We start from the raw sequence: 18,782 nt of genomic DNA on the forward strand, positions 1-18,782 counted from the left end.
ACTATACGTACAAGTGTTATCTACATATGTGTGCGCGCCCACGCACACTGGAATGTTTATTGCAATCGACCAAAAATTTGATGTAGTTTGGATATTGACATTCAGTTTTTTTCTTTCTTTCTTAAATAAAATCAGTATCAGTAAAAGGTAAAGGTAAAAGTGTTATTTTTACCGGTACAAGTTTAACAAACATGAGTAATAAACAAATTACATGCCAATAGCATCGCTTTATCTCCTTCATTTTTGTTTGAAATAGAAAAGTACTTTAACGGTCAAACTCATTAGTCCAAAGCAATATCAAAAAGTACCTAATAACTACGGCGATAAAGTTGAATTACATGTGCTTCGATATTAAAATTAAAAAGTTTAAATATAAAAAAAAAATAGTGGCTTGGGATTTGAACCGCCGACTTTACGTACCAACGGCGGCGAACGGTAAGGCCACGAGACCAACCTAGCATATATGATGACAAACTTAAATTTGATGTTGGTTTTATCTACCTAATATCTGTCATCCGCGTCGAACACTTTTAGCAAATTTTGAAAAATGGTTTGATGCAAAGTGTCAAATGAATGTAACAGAAGTAGTTTATTCCAAATTGTATCACAAGTATATGGAGATAGAGTTCAATTTTGTCAAATGTACCGATATTTTTGCGCACCTTGACTGCTTCGTTACTTATGACGCTGTGGCTGCTACGATATTTATGAGCATCTTGCATGTACTCATATATTTGACGCTGTGTATGTACCGATGTATTTGAGCAGGGTGAATGTATCTATTATTTTGAGGACTTTTGTTGTACCGATATAATTGAATACTTTTGGTGTACCTATATATTTGCATATCTTGTCTGTGACGATCTATATGACGCTGACTGTACATGACAACACTGAGGGAAGTTACTTCAAATCTTCCAGAGGGCTTTTGCCTAACTTTTATCCTCTGGATTATGTATCTATAGGTTATATACGTAAATTTCTTTAATTTTAGTTTAAACGCAGTTTCACTGCGGAAAAAATGAACTGTTGAATTGTGTAAGTACAATTAACTGTAGTTTATAGTAGAAATAATAAAAAACCAAACCATTTATACTAATAAAATCAACTTATTATATTTTTATTACATATCTCAAAACAAAACATTTCTTAAAAACTAAAACATGAGCCACAAAATGTATTTCTACAAAAAAAAATCAAACGAATATTTCATAGTAAAATACCCGAATTTTTTTTTTATATTAAAATTATTTGTTATATTAAAATATAACGAATTTTAATTGATTTAATCTATTTCTTGAAAATGCAACAATTTAAATTTAATAACAATTTACTAAAATGATAAAATTACTGACCTCTGTAGATATTCACCAAACAGATAGCTGCTTGAAAATAACGGCTTTTGCTTTGTTTCAATTTTAAAGCACTATTTGACGTTTCTGTCAGTTTATTCTATCTCTATAATTAGTTCACGTTTTCAACACCGTTACCACAGCCGTCAGTGCTAAAGTAGCGAACATCAAACAGGCACAACATACGAAGGCTTATAGCCTGTCCAGTGGAGTAAATCGGTGAGGAAAAAGACAAGTTAGTTTGGAATGATGAATCCGTGAAAAATATTTCTTATTAAAATTGGTATAGCTGTAAATAATTTAATATTTTGTTGCGTCTCAATAATAAAATTATAATTATTCTTATAACTAATATAATCTACATCTTTGTTAAAATAAATACATATTTTTATAAAAAAATATAGTAGACAAAATTATCATTAAAAAAATTAAACACTTTTTTGTTTAAAGTAAAATTAACAAAATTTACTTTCGTAAAAATATATTTCGACTGATTTTTCCTGGATTTTTTCCCTTATATTTGTTTAAAAAAATCATCTCTAAAATTATACCGTGCATGGTGCGATGCGATTTCCATATTGAATTTCTAACAGAATTTGTAGGATATAAAAGTAAATCAATAAAATGAATTAAAAATATAGTGTGGTATAAAAAAAACTGAATTCAAATTAGTTGCTTTGCCAAAATCCAAAAAGTTTTTTGTTTTTTTCTGACAGAGCTAACCACAATAACAGCATCCCTCTCCCTACCTAATAATTAATAATTTTGTTTCTTTATATAGAATTAATTGTATTAAAGGCTTGTCTCGGACGCATTTTCCATATTAACTAACTAGATGAAGTGCACACAATATTTTTAGCTAGGCATTCTTTGGCACCTTGCTTTCCGAAGTAATATCTACTATTTTTCTTTTGCTAGCATTTTTTTTGTTTTCTAAATCTGCAAATATAAAAAAGATAGTCAAAAACATTTGAAAAATGTGCAAAATTTGCCATATGCAAATATATAATCATACCATAAAAAACTTTTAACTTTATTTAATTTTTTTTAAATAACATACATACATCTTTTACTGGTCTGTGTTCGAACCAGAGACAATTAACATATTCATAACAATAGACAAGGCATTATGAATCAAATGTAGAGTTTTGGTTGTCTACTTTGACACTTGTTATAAGTTGAAAGAGAGATTTAAATTGGTATGCTCATAATATCTCCTCTGTAATCTTATTAATATTAAAATGGCTTTATGGATTTTGATGAAATTTGGCATACATGTAGAACATAGGCTGCTTGTTGTGATTTTTTAACTCCGGGCAGACAGAGTCGCGGACGACAGCTAGTTATAATTATAATTGAATCTCTTTGGTTCAAATTAAATATGAATTATAGTTTAAACATTACTTACATCGAAGTTTGTTATTTGCTCTTTTCTTTTCTTGTTCATGATCTCTTACATGTAGGCTAAGTGTCATTAATTCGTCAAAACTTTCCGAACAAATAGCACATGCATACATTGCAACATCATTTTTATTATCATCTTCTAATTGACATGTAAATAAATCATCTTCATATCTATCAGCATTCTTTATAACTCCACCTGGCAGTATTTCTAATGTTGGCCATTGATCAGACTCTTTGGTTTTAGGTTCATCATCCTGGTAATTTTAATATTATCAAATTATTAGGAAAGGGTAAAAGTAACAAGCAGTCACACCGATTAGTTAAAATAATTAAATGACTGTTGTCATGTACACATGTATATACAGTTAACCTACATAAAGCAGACGCATTATTCCTGCCATAATAAACAGAAGTAGAGAAACACAGAAAAAGAATAAATTACATTTCTCCGTCCACTTCCCTTTTTAAACATATTAAAAAGTCCTAATGACGAATTACACACTTAGGTAATATTGTTAACTATCTTACTAATATTATTAATGTTAATGTTTAGATAGATGGATGTTTCTTTGAAGGTATCAACAAAACTGCTGAACAGATCTCGATGAAATTTGGAATACATATACAACATGGTCTGTAGGAACACAGGCTACTACTTATGTTTTTATAATATAGCGCATACGGAGTGGCGGGCAACAGTTAGTCATTTATAATTTTAAATATTTTGTAGTTATATTTTTCTCAAGTCAATAACATTGCAAAATAATACATTGCCTAAGGCTTACCAATTTAAGCGGGTCTGTATTAGATTCAATCAGCTCAGAATTATTACTGTTTTCCGTGCAATCAACAACTTCTTCGTATTTAACAGACACAATACTTCCAGTGTTTGATTCCTCGTCTTCGGTTGAACTACAACTATTGTCATTACTTTCGTCACCTTCATTACGCGTTATTGTCACTTCAACACTCCTATCTGGCTGTACATCTTCCATACGTACTAACGCCACATTTTCTAAGTCCTCACCACTCTCCAAAGAATTTGTTGCTGACATATTTACATTTAACCAATTCTACAACTCCAAGACATCAGACATACCAAAATAATCTGTTTTTAAAATTCAAATACAAATTACAACGGTATATTTACGTCTTATATCTCATGTAACAAAAAATACAATTAATTTACGATAAACAAACATATGAAAACTTTCCCGAAATTATTGACATCAACATGACAGTGACACATAAACAGATGATGGTTGTGTTGCCAACTATTTGCCATATTTTACATACTCTTTGGTTTATGCATTCAAAATTTTATTTTATCCTTTTTCAATGTAATTATGTTTCATTATAAATTGTTGAGTATACAAATTACATCCTTACTTCAAATCTAATCGGCACAAACGAAAATGGCACTATGTATCTTTTGTGTATAATACAATCTGTTTAAGAAATCTCACCCCCTGCCATATTATTAGGGGATGTTACGATCTTAAAACTTTTTTAGTTGCTTTATTTGAGCTAACATCCGAGTTTCCACTCAATAATTTGCAAAACATTACATGCTTAGTGTTCAAGAAAACAATAAATATGTGGTATTTAGTATTTTCCAAATGATAATAAAATTAAAAATAATAATTGTAATAAAAATTAATCCTTTATTGTTATTGATTATACACACACATGCAATACCATAACATAATTAAGTTTGCATTTCATGCTTTTTAAATCATAATAGACACTTTTTATTTATTCTTCAACTGGGAAGTACAATTGCATTAATGTCTCATAGATGTCCACATCTGTTGGCATGAAAGTGCAAAAAATAACCCTTCGCATGTTGTCATCTGACTCCAGATATTTCCGTACAGTCCTAAGAGCGATATGTGCTGCTAGACGATTCGGAAAACCATAAATTCCAGTTGAAATACACGGGAAGGCTATAGAATTGAAGTGACATTCGCTTTTAAGGGCTAGACAATGTTCGTAGCATGATTGAAGTTGTGGTGCAGAACCATCTTGTGGCCCGACTGTGTGAATTACATCTGAAAATAATATCTTAGAATTAATACATTTCTTAGCTGATGATATTCACTTTGCTTTGCACAGGAAAAATGCATTTATTCAACCTTTCTTGCCACACTTGTTTGTGAGTAAAAAGAATAGAAATTTTACTTCATATTTTCTTTGTCCTTTTATTGTTTTTACTTACATTTAGCTGGCAAATCATATCCACTTGTTGCTTTTGCTTTACCTGTAGGACACCCTCCAAGAGAATTACATTCATCCTGTAAGAAACATAAACATAAAATAGGCAATCAAAATCTACAGTTCTTCTATCTAACATAAATTTCAATGTACAGAATTTAGTATTAATCAAGTAAAGAAAACATAAAACAGAGGGTAAATCACAAAATTGTGTCTTACGATAATCTACATAAGATCCATCAATATGAATAGCATTTATTCATTACTTTCATGTCTTTTTCTGAAAGTAATTATGATAAAAATGATAACCTTTAGATGTTATGATTATGGAGCAGTAAACATCTCTGCCAAAATATGATACAAACATTTTTTACAATTATTTTCATTCTAACACTATAAAAAAACTAACCTGTAGTAACGGTCCTGCTGCTCGGTGTATAGCACCATCAACACCACCGCCAGCTTTCAAACGTGAATTGGCCGCATTTACAATAGCGTCAATCTAAAAAAATGTTTTAAATCATTACTTACACTAAACAATTAAATAAATAAATTGAGAAACTAAGTAAAATCATTCGTAAAATGTAACGTAAAAAAAATGTAAACGTACCTCTAATTTTGTTATATCTCCCTTGAAAATTGACACCTTCTCAGCAAGGTTGGCATTCTTATCAGGATTGATATGAAACTTTTTGAATTCGTTAAGATCATCTTCAGTACGAAGTTTCGTCTTAATATGCTCATTTTCTTTAGCATATTTAGACCAAGTGTAAATATCTTCCAAAGTAATGTATTCACAAGTTCTATAAAGTTTTCTCTTTTCTTGTAATGGTAAATTTAGAACACGATTCTTCTCAATCTTCCACTTTGCTTGAGTAGTCATTTTTGTTAAAGAACACAAACGTTGTATTTTATAATTGAATATTGATGAGTTGACTTGGATGATGTTTTTACTAAATTGTGCGTATTGAAAAGCCGGCGATAACATTTCCTTGAGAAGATTTGACGTTTGAACTTTGATTTGAAAAGCCAATTGATTGGATAACGAATACATATTGACATATTCACATAAATATTTTCCGTAAATCTATAAGGCTTTGAAAATCTTATTTATTAAATTGATACGAAATTTTTAATTATAAATAAAATTTATAATTTGTGATTATTCTTAAAATTTTAACACATAATTTTAACTAGCAACACACACATTAAGCACTTGTCAATAATTTGTCAAAACGGAACAAACGAGATTTCTCCACGTAACGGAAGCGTGTGTTTTATCTCAATAACTGTGTGGAAAAAGTGATTTAAAATCGTATTCTTTGAAATGTTTTTGTAAAATTAGAAACCATATCGAAGTAATAGTGATTATAAACATTTGATCGACCCCTTGGCCAGGTATTTTCTACAAAGCTAGTATTTCTAGTGTCATTGTCAACCCGGTCTTTGTGTATGTCACTGATTCTTGAATATTTTTTTTGCAGAATGAAGCCGCTGGGTCTTCCTTTGATATTTCTACTAGCAGTCGGTGTGTTAGGTGTAGATAGGAATAATTTTAAGACATGTGATCAGTCTGGTTTTTGTAAACGGCTGCGACCATTCAAACCGGAGAAGTCTCAGTATACACTTAATTTGGATACAGTTATAGTCCACGGAAATGTTTTATCCGCAGAGGTTACTACTGCGAATACGGAGGCTGAAAAGAAAGTTCCATTGGTATTAATTTCTATTTACCTAACTATAGAGATTAATCTGACAATTCAATTATTTATTCTATTTATAGCAATTATATCTTATTTTTAGAATAATGTAAAGTCCACCCTGGTCTTTAGTATACATACAATTTACATAAACAAGATTCAACCATACTTTATAATACAACTCACACCAAATAAAAAATCCCATAACAGTAATTGTGAAAATATAAAGCGACTTTATTGTCTATAAGGAAGTTAACATTTGATATCTACCATTATTGATGTGTAATGTTTTCTTTCAGTGGAAATACTCCTTAACACTCTCAGCACTAGTAGATGGAACATTCAGGATTCAAGTTGATGAGGCTGACCCCATCTATCCTCGTTATAGAACACAACTGGCTCTTGATGGAGAACCTAAGGCTGATGGGTAAGTTAGACTTACCTACAAAATTTACTTATATAGTTTAATAATCAACTCATGTTACCAGCATGGAACATTTATTTCGCTTGGCACAAGATCGGCGAAAGTTCACTAAGCTGACGGCCAACCTCCAATAAATGGAGAGGCACCTTGAGAGAGAGAGAGGATCAGCTCATAGCCAAAATCTTATGAAACACAAAAATACATAACAACAAATAGTACAGTGGTCCTTTGAACTCTTGTTTGCACAATGTTTTGTAATTAAATTATTTTCAAGCAGTTTATACAAAATCCTTACTTGCAGACTTCAATTAGTGTCAAAGGAGGGTGGTAAACTAACATTGACCAATACTCAAGGTCACAAAGTCTTGATAACTGCGGAGCCCCTCAAGTTTGAGTTCCTAGATCAGAATGGTGATGTAGCAGTGGTTATTAATGAGAACTCACAGCTTCTCATCGAACCGCTGAGACTGAAGCGTGAGAAAAATGATGAAGATGAAGAAAATGCGGAGAAAGCTGTTGAAGTTGTAAGTTGTAGTTATTTTATTATAGACTTTGTATTAAGGTGCTGTTATTCAGTCAAATCAAAGATATATAGGAAATAAACCCATTTATATGGGAGCTGAAGCCTGTGACTCGGTCCATGCAGGATTTAAGTAAAACGTTATTAGTAGCCTATGTTTTCTACATCTATGCCAAATTTCAGCAAAGTCCGTTGAGCCATTCTAATTTAATTTCCTCTCTATTCAAATGACAACATAAAGTAATCGAATCTCGGACTATTCAATTGTTGTGATATAAATTGCAATCAGATGCAACCTTCAATCTTTATGTTATCAGTATCTGACCGTGTTACACATTTCCTTAAGATCAATGATCTATTTATCTTACTACGTGACTGATAAAATGTTTACACGTTTCATGTTTTCAAACATCTTTTGATACAGGAAATAGGTTTTTCGAGTATTTATGATAGACAGTATATGTTTATTGAAATTAACGTTGTGAGGCATTGTTTTATGTATAGCTGTCGCATGATTCCATACGTGCGGAATTAAGAAAACGCAATTAGTAACCTGTGTGTTTCTTATTATGTTCTACTTTGTGATAAATTTCATACAGGTCCTTTGAGCTGTTCCGGAGATACCTTGTAACAAACATCCATTCATCTAAACTTTGGTATTTATAATATTAGTAAAAAAAATTATTCTACAATATTTATATGAGAAATTATCATTCAATCCTTCGTCTATGTTTTAACTATAAGTTTTCATTGCCACAACATTTGTATAGAAACATACTTGCATCTCTTTCACTCTCCTTAAAAACTGTCCTCAAATTATATTTTTGTAGTTTAAATGTAAATATTTAGATGGATGGATGTTTGTTAGAATCTCCAGAAAGGCTGTAAGGTTCTCGTTGAAATTTGGCATAGATGTAGAACATAGTCTGGAAGAACAAATAGGCTGCTAATTAAGTTTTTTAATACCGTGCGTACGGAGTCACGGGCGACAGCTAGTTATTAATAAAACAAAGAATGACAGATGTTATATCTATTGACCTTTTTATCTAATTACTTATTAATTAGTTGTCTTCGTGAGGTCGTGAGATCATTATTACGTAATTGATGATAAACAATATACATAATGCTTTATTTGCTGTTTAATATTATTTTTAATCAATAAATGTCTTAATAAAGTTAATTTAATAATCCATAGGAAATCTTAATAATATTATAAACTAGCTATCGCCCGCGACTCCGTCCGCGTGGATAAATAAGAAAACTTGTTTTGTGTAGCCTATGTGTTCGTTCAGACTATGTTCTATATGTATGCCAAATTTAATCGAGATCCGTTCAGCCGTTCTAGAGATATCTTCAACACCCATGCATCCATCCACATCACATCCATGTAAACATTCGCATTTATAATATTAGTAACTTAAATGAAAAGCAGCTCTTCAACACATAAATTCGAAAAAATAAATAAAAAAAGAATAAATAGTACCCTATGTCCGTCTCCTGGCTCTAAGGTACCTCCTCACCAATTTTCAGCCATATCGGTAAAGCCGTTCTTGAGTTATAAATAGTGTAACTAACACGACTTTCTTTTATATGTGTATATATATATATATATATATATATATATAAAAGAAAGTCCATATATATTTTTATATATGGTAGATGCGAAAGTTTAGATGGATGGATGTTTGTTGGAATATATCTCGAGAAATCTCGAGAAAATCTTGATGAAATTTGGCATAGATGTAAAACATAATCTGGAAGAACACATAGGCTACTTTTTTTTTCAATACAAAGTAATAATATTTTAGAAACTTGTCTCAAAATTGTGATCTGGTTTAAGATTAATTAATTATTAAGATGTATTTATTATCAATAAGACGTCACAATGGTTGTTACACGAGTCAGATAAATTCATTGATTCTTCTTTGTTGTGAAATAGACTTTAGTTGCATGTGCATTGAACTTGTCTAGTCTCTTTGTTTGACATCAATTACTATCATGACAAATTCAACTAATAAATTAAAAAAAAACCTCTTTGAAGTCGGTTAAAAAACAAACTCAACTGAATGAATCTTTAACACTATGGGGAATGTTGGACGGAATGAAATGTGTGTATTATATACCAAGTTTTTTAATGCAGCTTAAAGTATTAACTTAATTCACTTAAATCCACCAAGTTAGAAAATACCACATTCAGCTTAATAGAACATACTTTGTCGAATAGCCTAAGGATTTGGTTAATAAAGGAGACCCTCATTGTACTTTTAGAATCAGATATCTATACTTAAGTACAATTTAAGTTATAATTTCAGGATTAAGTGTATTAAGACAATCAAAAATTGATAGTGATTCGAATCTCGTTTTTTAGTACTTATATATGTGTGTGGTATACATCTTTTTACATATGTTGGCGGCTCAAGGTCAGAGCCACCAAGATATTTGAAAAATCCAATACCTTATTATTCAGGAGGAAGAAGGTACTTGGGGAGAGAATTTCAAGTCACATCATGACAGCAAGCCACGAGGGAATGAGGCTGTCTCTCTCGATGTCTCCTTCCCAGATGCCGATCAAATCTATGGTGAGTTTTAAATTTTTATCAGAAATATCATATAAAGATAACAAACATCCATCCGTACAAACATTAATATTAGTAAGATAGAGAAGGCAGGTGAAATTAATATATACTATGTTTTATTTGAGCGTCGGTGGCTCAGTGGTAGAGCACTTGACTTGCAATCTGCAGGTCCTGGGTTCGAATCCCACCATGTACCAATGTGTTTTTCGATTTTCGATTTACATATGTACATTTATCCGACGTTTTTACGGTGAAGGAAAACATCGTGATGCAACCTGCACATATCTGAGAAGAAATTCAAAGATATGTGTGAAGTCAACCAACCCACACTTGGCCAGCGTGGTTGACTATGGCCTAGTCACCCTTAACTCAGGGTAGGCTCCTTGCCCCTCGGTGGGGACGTATAGTGAGCTGATGATGATGATGTTGTTTTATTTCTAGGTATACCGGAACATACGGACAAGTTTGCCCTCCGTACAACGACGTCCCGTGAACCGTACCGACTGTACAATTTGGATGTGTTTGAATACGAATTGGACAGTAGGATGGCGATATATGGAGCTGTACCTGTCTTATATGCACATGGGTATGTTTAATAATATAACTTATCAGTAAGTTGCATATACATCATTGATTCGTGTTATACAAAAAAAAAAGATAACATATTTACTTAAATTTTACTATTTATAAGAGTGCTTGAATGTTAAATTAATATAAGTAATATTATAAATTAAAGAATGATTGCGGTTTTAGTATTATATTTGTCTAAAATGTTCTCTTAAATCTGGCAAATTTAAGTATATGTTGATAAAACCCGACTGAATGTAATAACTAAAGTGAAGGATACCTTATCTTATGAGGAAAAGATGGGAAGGGTATGGAGATTTGAGAGGAAGCGGAGAAATTCTCTTCCTGTAGGTCTCCTCCTCCGTCGATTAAAGGTAGACAAAAACTGCATTCAAGATGTCTATGGGTAGCGATCGTTTAGTCACTTCGACCAATTCAAGTGACCGCTTGTTTGCTAGCTTATAACTAAAAAAAAAAAACAAAATGAATTGATATCAATCGCCCAAACAATCTTATAAAACTACAAAAACATTTGATAAATATTACTCCTTTGTATGTAAGATAAAAACTTAATAACTTGGTTTACAGATCAAAACGCACAGTGGGTGTGTTCTGGCACAACTCAGCGGAGACCTGGGTGGATGTTGTCAACTATGCTGACGGGACAGTTGTCTCCTCACTCGTCAATCTGGTCACTGGTGGCCATAAGAGACGTGTTGATGCAAGGTTAGTACAAAGGAAATGTAATTTAGCACGAGAAATGTGTAAGAAAGAGTATGGGGCAAAAGTGTATAAAAAATAATAGTACATAAACATGTCATATATGTACATGATATTTCAATCCAATTTATATGTAACGTATGTTTAAAATAGACAAATTATTAAGCTTAAAATTTTTAAATTCTTAATCAGTTGAAATTGTAAAGGGGTTTTCAACGAAAATTTTGTTTTTCAATTGCGGCAACACCATGACAGTTTTGACGTTTAGTTTTTAGACGTTTTCGTAGTAGATGCTTTGGAAAATCAATTTCATTTTTGCCTTAAAGTAGACCATGATGGAACATAGTAGCCATCATGTATGGACAATAAGGCTAAATTAATTCCATACAATATTTTCTTACAAAAGTAATTGTATGTAAGTTACTCTTGAAATATTAATGGAAACAAACATCTTAAATATACTTAAACAACTCCGGGGAAGAATATGATATACTTTCAATTTAACTATGTAACTAATATTATAAATGCGAATGTTTAAATGGATGTATGTTTGTTTAAATTCATATTCATAACGGCTGCATAGATCTCGATGAAATTTGGCATACATATAGAGCATAGTATGGAAGAACACATAGGCTATTGTCTTTTTTTTTTGTTTCTTCGCCGACGGAGTTGCGGGCAGTTATTATTGAATATGCGAATGTTTAAATAGATGGATGGATGGATGTTTGTTAAAAGGTGTTTTATGGATCTTGCTGAAATTTGTCATAGATGTAGAACTAAGTATTTTTTTAATTCCTGGCGGATAGAGTCACGGGCGACAGTTAATAGTATTTATAATATTTTGCAGGTTTATAAGTGAATCAGGTATTGTGGATGTGTTTGTGATGCTGGGCAACAAGCCGGCTGATGTGTTCCGACAGTACACAAAGCTCACTGGAGTAGCTCCATTGCCACCGGTAATTATATTACACTATTGTTTTATGTTACAGATAGTTTGTGAATTTGGCTAATTTATAAATTGTCAATACATTAACAATTTAGGTTTTTCTTACTCCGATAAACTTAGGAATTTGTATAAATTAACAATGTCATATTTGTGATAGTTTTTTTGCTTAGAAGTTATAAACTTCCTATAATTTTAATCTTTAAACCACCTTTGATATCTAACTGCCTAAATCAATCGTTTAATGGCTATTAAGACATAATTATAAAACGTAAAATTTATAATAAGTTTACACTAAGGGGCTGCTTAACTACTTAATGACTATTCGTTGGTTTATGAGACCATAATCTTTGACCAAACAGAGAAAACAAACTCTTTTTTACAGGCATTTTGGTCTCAGAAACCAACGATAAATTTAACAGTTTATTTGTTATGTATGAAAAAAAACGTAATCTATGGTTTATTTACAGAAATTCTCATTGGCTTACCATCAGTCGCGATGGAATTACGTGGACGAGGCAGATGTGCGCGGTGTTGATGAAAACTTTGACGTCCATGACATCCCTGCTGACGTCATCTGGCTAGACATCGAGTACACGGACAGAAAGAAGTCAGTTTTACATATATAAATTTAAAAAATGACAGTAATATTTAGAATTTATTTCCCTACGTCCAATATATTAAGTATTTTTTGTTGATATATTGTCTATGACACTCAGGAGAAGAAGACGAATCGAATGACACCTTATTTGTCAAAATCTGTTCAGTCGTTTAGGCTCTAGGCCCTCACATACAAACCCATATAAAAATCTACATATGGCCAAAAACAGTCCTGCATTTTTATTCAAGTAAAAATAAAAATAAAAAGATTTTATTTCACTCTGGCAAATTGTTTATAACTCGTATGTACTTTTTAGGTATTTTACCTGGGATTCTGAGAAATTCCGTCATCCAGCGGAGATGGTGGCAAATCTGACAGCCAAGGGTCGTCGTCTGGTTGTCATCATAGACCCACATATCAAAAGGGAAGCTGGATACTTCTTACATGAAGATGCGACAGAACAAGGCCTATATGTCAAAGATAAAGATGGAAATATTTATGAAGGTAATTGCAAAAAAAATCAAATCGATTGTGTTGCTTTAGTTTTTTTTTACGAACAAAAAATATAAATTATCATCTTTGTAAGTGAACTCAAAGACGTGTAATGATTAACTTTTTTGTAATAGATCCAGTAATTTTTGAGTTTATTCGTTACATAAGAAAAAAACAAATCTTTCCTATTTATAATATTAGATATAATAACTTTAAGGTTGGTGTTGGCCTGGCTCATCATCTTACCTGGACTTCTTCAACCCGGCTGCTTCCAAGTACTACTCAGAGAGATATAGATTTGAAAACTTCCCGGGAACCAGCAAAGATGTTCACATCTGGAATGATATGAATGAACCTAGTGTATGTTGATTTATAGTTTTCTATCCCCTTTATATGTTTCTAGCCCTCCGTTTATATTCCCATCCCTTTTCTGTTTCTACTCCCCTTTTCTTCCCTATTAAATTATTATACATCTTCCCGATAGCTCCTAAGTAAATAATCATAACTCATAATTATGTTAAATGCACACTGTTTAACTTTTTAATAATATAAATAATTGTGTTAATTTGAAAACTTGACACTAAACAAACAAACTAAAAAACTCCTAAGAAGTTTTTTAGTTTTTAATTAATAATTTGTAATTGTTAGATTAAGGTTAAACAAACAAATGTGTTTGCAGGTATTCAACGGTCCAGAGATCACAATGCCTAAAGACTGTAGACATTACAAGCCACCTCAAGACGGACAAGATGGACTTGCTTCTTACTGGGAACACAGGTAAGAGGGGCTCGGAGCCAACCCTAAGTTAGTGACTAGATCATAGTCAATGCTGGCTCAGTGCGGGTTGACTTCACCCATAGCTTTGTTTTGATGTTTTCCTTCATCTTAATAATGTCGTATAAATGTACATATATAAATCAAATAACACATTGGTAAATGGAGGGATTTAAACTCAGGACCTGCAGATTACAAAAGAATTGCTTTAGTTTAAATAATTATACACAATCTTACACTATTATTATCTGTGGGTACGTATGTATGGATGGATCTTATTAAGTTTTTCTAATTGGCGACAGTTGTCGACAGTCGAGTCTGGGGCTACAGCTAGTTAATTATATTTTTGTTTAACAGACATATCCACAATGAGTATGGTCTATGGCAGATCAGAGCCACCAATGAGGGTATGTTGGAGCGAGCTGACCACAAGTACAGGCCCTTCATACTGACCAGATCTACGTTTGCTGGTACACAGAGGTAACTTATATTAATCTATATTTTACTAATATTATAAATGCGAATGTTTAGATGGATGGATGTATGTTTGAAGGTGTCTATAGAATGGCTGAACGGATCTCGCTGTTATTTGACATAGATTTGGAAGGAACACATAGAGTACTAATTAAGTTTTTTTAATACCACTCGGGTGGAGTCGCGGGAGACAGTACACATATGATAAAATTGGTAATATAGAAAAAAAATCCTACATGTTTTCTATTTCGTAGGTAAAAACGAAAAACTGATTTTTAAATTTTTTGTCTGAATGTTTGTTCCGCGTAATCTCCGTAACGGCTGGACCGATTTCAACGAGATTTTGATTGGAAGGTAGCTGATGTTTGCGGGCATGTTAAATGCTTATTTTCTTTTATTCCGTGCTAACCAAGTCGCAAGTATAATATATTATATATATAAAAACTATGTCAGATATGCGGCTGTATGGACGGGGGACAACGCGGCTGAGTGGGGCTTCCTGCAGGCTTCAGTGCCAATGTGCCTGTCTCTCGCCGCTGCTGGAGTCAGCTTTTGCGGTTCTGATGTGGGCGGTTTCTTCAAGTATCCTGAACCTGAACTGATGACCAGGTGGTATCAGGTGAGTGAAATACGTTTGAATATTGTGTCTTTATTTATTTTATTGGATTTCGGAGTTGGAATCGTTAGACTGGAATAATGTAAAAAATATTTTTAATTATAAAAAAAACTGTTATTTTTCATCGAGTTAACCGAACATTTCGACAAAAATGTTTATCAATATCACAGAATACGCACAATCTGTCCTTAGGTTCCACTAAAAGTATTTACATTTATCTTAAATATTACATAAACTAAAAACAAAATGTTCCCACAAAGACATCCATAAATTAAATTAAAAAAAAAACTAAGCAAGGAATTTAATTTATTTAGGCTGGTGCATACCAAGCGTTCTTCCGCGCACACTCGCACATAGAGACAAAGAGACGTGAGCCCTGGCTGTACGAGCCCTCCACTACTGCACTACTCAGAGACGCTGTCAGGAGGAGATACGCACTGCTTGACTTCTGGTGAGTTTTATCCGACTTCAGAAGGACCATTTTATGTGATTTTTTTTTGCCCGACTTATATAATGGAATTATTAATGCTCTTTAAAAAGGTTTTCCCGATTTATAGCAGTATATATTTATGTCTTGCATAAGAACGTTAAATATTTAATACAGACTAAAAAAAATTGGGTCAGCGTGGTCGACTATGGCCTATTCACTTACTTGGAGGGTAGTTTCCGAGACCCTCAGGGGATATAGAGTGAGTTGATAGTGAACAAAAATTGATTTTATAGTCTAACGAATTGACTAATTTGGAATTGTTAGATGTGATTTAGTTATTTTATTTATTTTAGGTATTTTTCTCCGGAGTTTATTTTAAGTGATTATTATGTTTAAATGTTATTAATTATTATTTCTGTTATATAGGTACACTTTATTCTACGAGCACACATTGGATGGCACTCCGGTGACGAGGCCATACTTCCAGGAGTACCCCAATGAAGAGGAGACATACACCATTGATGATCAGTATTTATTGGGTGAGTACTTTGACTTTTAAGTGACAGGACCTATCAAGTTTTACATTGTCGTCTGTCTTGAATTAGGTTTTAAAATTTTTTACTTGTGTAATTTTAGTCAGTATTCGTTCATAAAGTCTGCATGATCATGAGAAAAGTGGCAGATGTTTTTAATACAATGGCCTAGTCTGTTTCTCTATTGTCAAAGGTGACTACATTACACAGATGTCCGAAAAATATGACGATTTGACTTAACTGATATTTATTTCTTTTTTATTTAGTTAAATATGATATGTTTTTTGTGACTAGGTGACAAACTGCTTGTCCGTCCAGTACTGGAGGCGGGTGCGAAGAGTGTCAAGGTGTACCTGCCCGGCCGTGATACCAACACGCTTTGGTACGACGTCGACTCGTACCAAGTGCATAAAGCTAACGGGTATTTCAATCAGGAAGTTAATATTGCTAAGGTATGATTAAAAAAAATAAGTTAGAATTCTTTAAGAAAAGAGCCTATATTTCTTAAATGGCAACCCATTTGCAGTTAATGCAAAATTGTATAGCTTATATGATAAAACTAACAGAGTTTTTTTTCGCCTCAGTTTTATGCTCCGGATTATATATCAACAGGTTACTAGCTATCGCCTGCGACTCTGTCCGTGGATTTAGCAAAAAATAAAGAGTACTATGTGTTCTTCCAGGCTATGTTCTATATCTATGCCAAATTTTATCAAGATCCGTTAAGCTGTTTTGGAGATACGTTCTAACATGCGTCATTTTTCAAGCTTTTCGAAAATATAATGCAAGATCGGTATTATAATGAAGGATAAATAAACTAGATATTTTTAATCTATGGTTATCGGAATGTATTAAAATATATATGTATGTAAACTCACCAGATCCCAGTGTACCAGCGCGGTGGATCAGTAGTGCCGCGTCGTGAGCGTGTGCGCAGGTCCTCCACACTGATGGCCAATGACCCCTTCACATTGGTTGTGGCGTTGGATGCCAATGTAAGTCATGTACTATTCTGTTACACCAACCCGTTGACTATGGCCTAGTCACTGACTTAGGGTACACTCCGAACTCCTCAGTGGAGAGGTATAGTGAGCTGATGATATTCTGTTTCAAATTAATCGTTTGTAAACAAAGCTTACTATGTATGTTAAAATTTATTTTGTAAGTTGCTGAATAATTGTAAAAAATTAGATTTAAAAACCTTTTACGGTCTAATGATAAAAAGTTTTTATATTTATCTTAAATATACTTCAACTATTTATATGTAACAAGAAATTTATTGAAATATTATTTTGTACATTGACAACCTTAATGTTAATCACCGGCGGTCAAAGTGTTAAAACACATGTTTAAAATATATTAATTTTCTGTCTAGAACACAGCGCAAGGCTCCCTCTACATTGATGACGGAGAAACATATGAATACAAGAATAATAAATACATCTACGCCAAGATATCTTACGAACCTAAACAGATGACATACACGTAAGTCTATTAAAAAAATAATATTCCTAGATTATTTAATCTAATTTATTATTTATTTCTTCTGCATTTTTCCTAACAAAAGGAAACATCTATTCAGCTGTCATATTTGAATTTACGGCAATGATAATATCATAATTGGTAGGAATAAAGAGAAACATTTTTTTAGATATGTTTTGACAACCCACCTTAACACACATAAACAAATATAACTTACAGGCTCGTGAATCCATCCGCGCAGTTCTCCTCCCGGGCTTGGATCGAGCGCATTGTGATAGCGGGCATTAGGGCTGCGCCCCGCACCGCGCGCCTGCACCACGGGGGGCGAAGCACCGCGCTGCAGATGACGCTGCACCGGGGTAATGACGTCCTTGTCATACGGAAGCCCGGGGCTCCGGTCTCCGAAGACTGGTCCATACAATTCGCAGAGTAAATGCGGGTACTTGGAAAAGGGGGTAAAATAATTTATTGACACCTCCTAACAATGTCACACGATCTTTGTCGGACTGTATATACCGACAAGGTTATTTGAACTGACGTAAGTCACACTAAATTATAGCTCACTAGCGCCCCCTTGTCAACGTTAAAAGTCACAAGATCCTCTTTGTACTGTAGCTGTCATGTCATTTTTGTCTTTTATGTAATTTTCTATGTGTACGTATGTTTTATATATATTCTGACAGAACCAAACGAGATAGTAACGCCTCTCAGTTCAGATATCCTTGTCGGACTGTATATGTTTTGTCATGTCTTGTCATTTTCTAGGTCTATGTTATAAAATTTTAAATCAATATTTAATTTTTTTACCACAAAAATTTAAATAAAACTTTTTCGTACTGCTTGAACTTTGACATAAAACATACGATCTCAAATGAGAGAACAACATTCATGAATGTTTTATGTGATTATTTCCAGCAGTGTGAACATCGCATTTTCAACAACCAATTCAGGTTAGAT

At 32.8% G+C, this 18,782-nt stretch overlaps 3 protein-coding genes across 3 annotated transcripts; 1 reads left to right on the forward strand and 2 right to left on the reverse strand.

Moving 5' to 3' along the window:
- Positions 1 to 1,845: 1,845 nt before the first annotated feature.
- LOC106125698 (uncharacterized) lies at positions 1,846 to 3,988 on the reverse strand. The gene is made up of 3 exons (XM_013322993.1): positions 3,542 to 3,988; positions 2,761 to 3,010; positions 1,846 to 2,291 (listed from the first exon to the last, which is right to left on the reverse strand). The coding sequence occupies exons 1-3, from the start codon at positions 3,809 to 3,811 to the stop codon at positions 2,212 to 2,214; spliced, it is 600 nt and encodes a 199-aa protein (XP_013178447.1). The 5' UTR covers positions 3,812 to 3,988; the 3' UTR covers positions 1,846 to 2,211.
- Positions 3,989 to 4,400: 412 nt separating this feature from the next.
- On the reverse strand, positions 4,401 to 5,966 carry LOC106125693 (macro domain-containing protein CT2219). Its single transcript, XM_013322986.1, has 4 exons — positions 5,581 to 5,966; positions 5,380 to 5,472; positions 4,975 to 5,050; positions 4,401 to 4,807 (listed from the first exon to the last, which is right to left on the reverse strand). Exons 1-4 carry the CDS (start codon positions 5,956 to 5,958, stop codon positions 4,512 to 4,514), a joined length of 843 nt encoding a protein of 280 aa, XP_013178440.1. The 5' UTR covers positions 5,959 to 5,966; the 3' UTR covers positions 4,401 to 4,511.
- A 235-nt stretch (positions 5,967 to 6,201) lies between these two features.
- On the forward strand, positions 6,202 to 18,320 carry GCS2alpha (glucosidase 2 subunit alpha). Its single transcript, XM_013323139.1, has 20 exons — positions 6,202 to 6,368; positions 6,455 to 6,686; positions 6,970 to 7,097; positions 7,396 to 7,618; positions 10,082 to 10,193; positions 10,632 to 10,776; positions 11,346 to 11,483; positions 12,328 to 12,436; positions 12,894 to 13,033; positions 13,341 to 13,528; positions 13,734 to 13,876; positions 14,196 to 14,293; positions 14,648 to 14,770; positions 15,218 to 15,383; positions 15,695 to 15,831; positions 16,237 to 16,349; positions 16,638 to 16,795; positions 17,225 to 17,338; positions 17,719 to 17,828; positions 18,045 to 18,320. Exons 2-20 carry the CDS (start codon positions 6,456 to 6,458, stop codon positions 18,256 to 18,258), a joined length of 2,790 nt encoding a protein of 929 aa, XP_013178593.1. The 5' UTR covers positions 6,202 to 6,368; position 6,455; the 3' UTR covers positions 18,259 to 18,320.
- Positions 18,321 to 18,782: the final 462 nt, after the last annotated feature.

Source organism: Papilio xuthus, unplaced genomic scaffold (genome assembly GCF_000836235.2).
Source record: "Papilio xuthus unplaced genomic scaffold, Pxut_1.1 DF825783.1, whole genome shotgun sequence".
NCBI classification, from domain to species: Eukaryota; Metazoa; Arthropoda; class Insecta; order Lepidoptera; family Papilionidae; genus Papilio; species Papilio xuthus.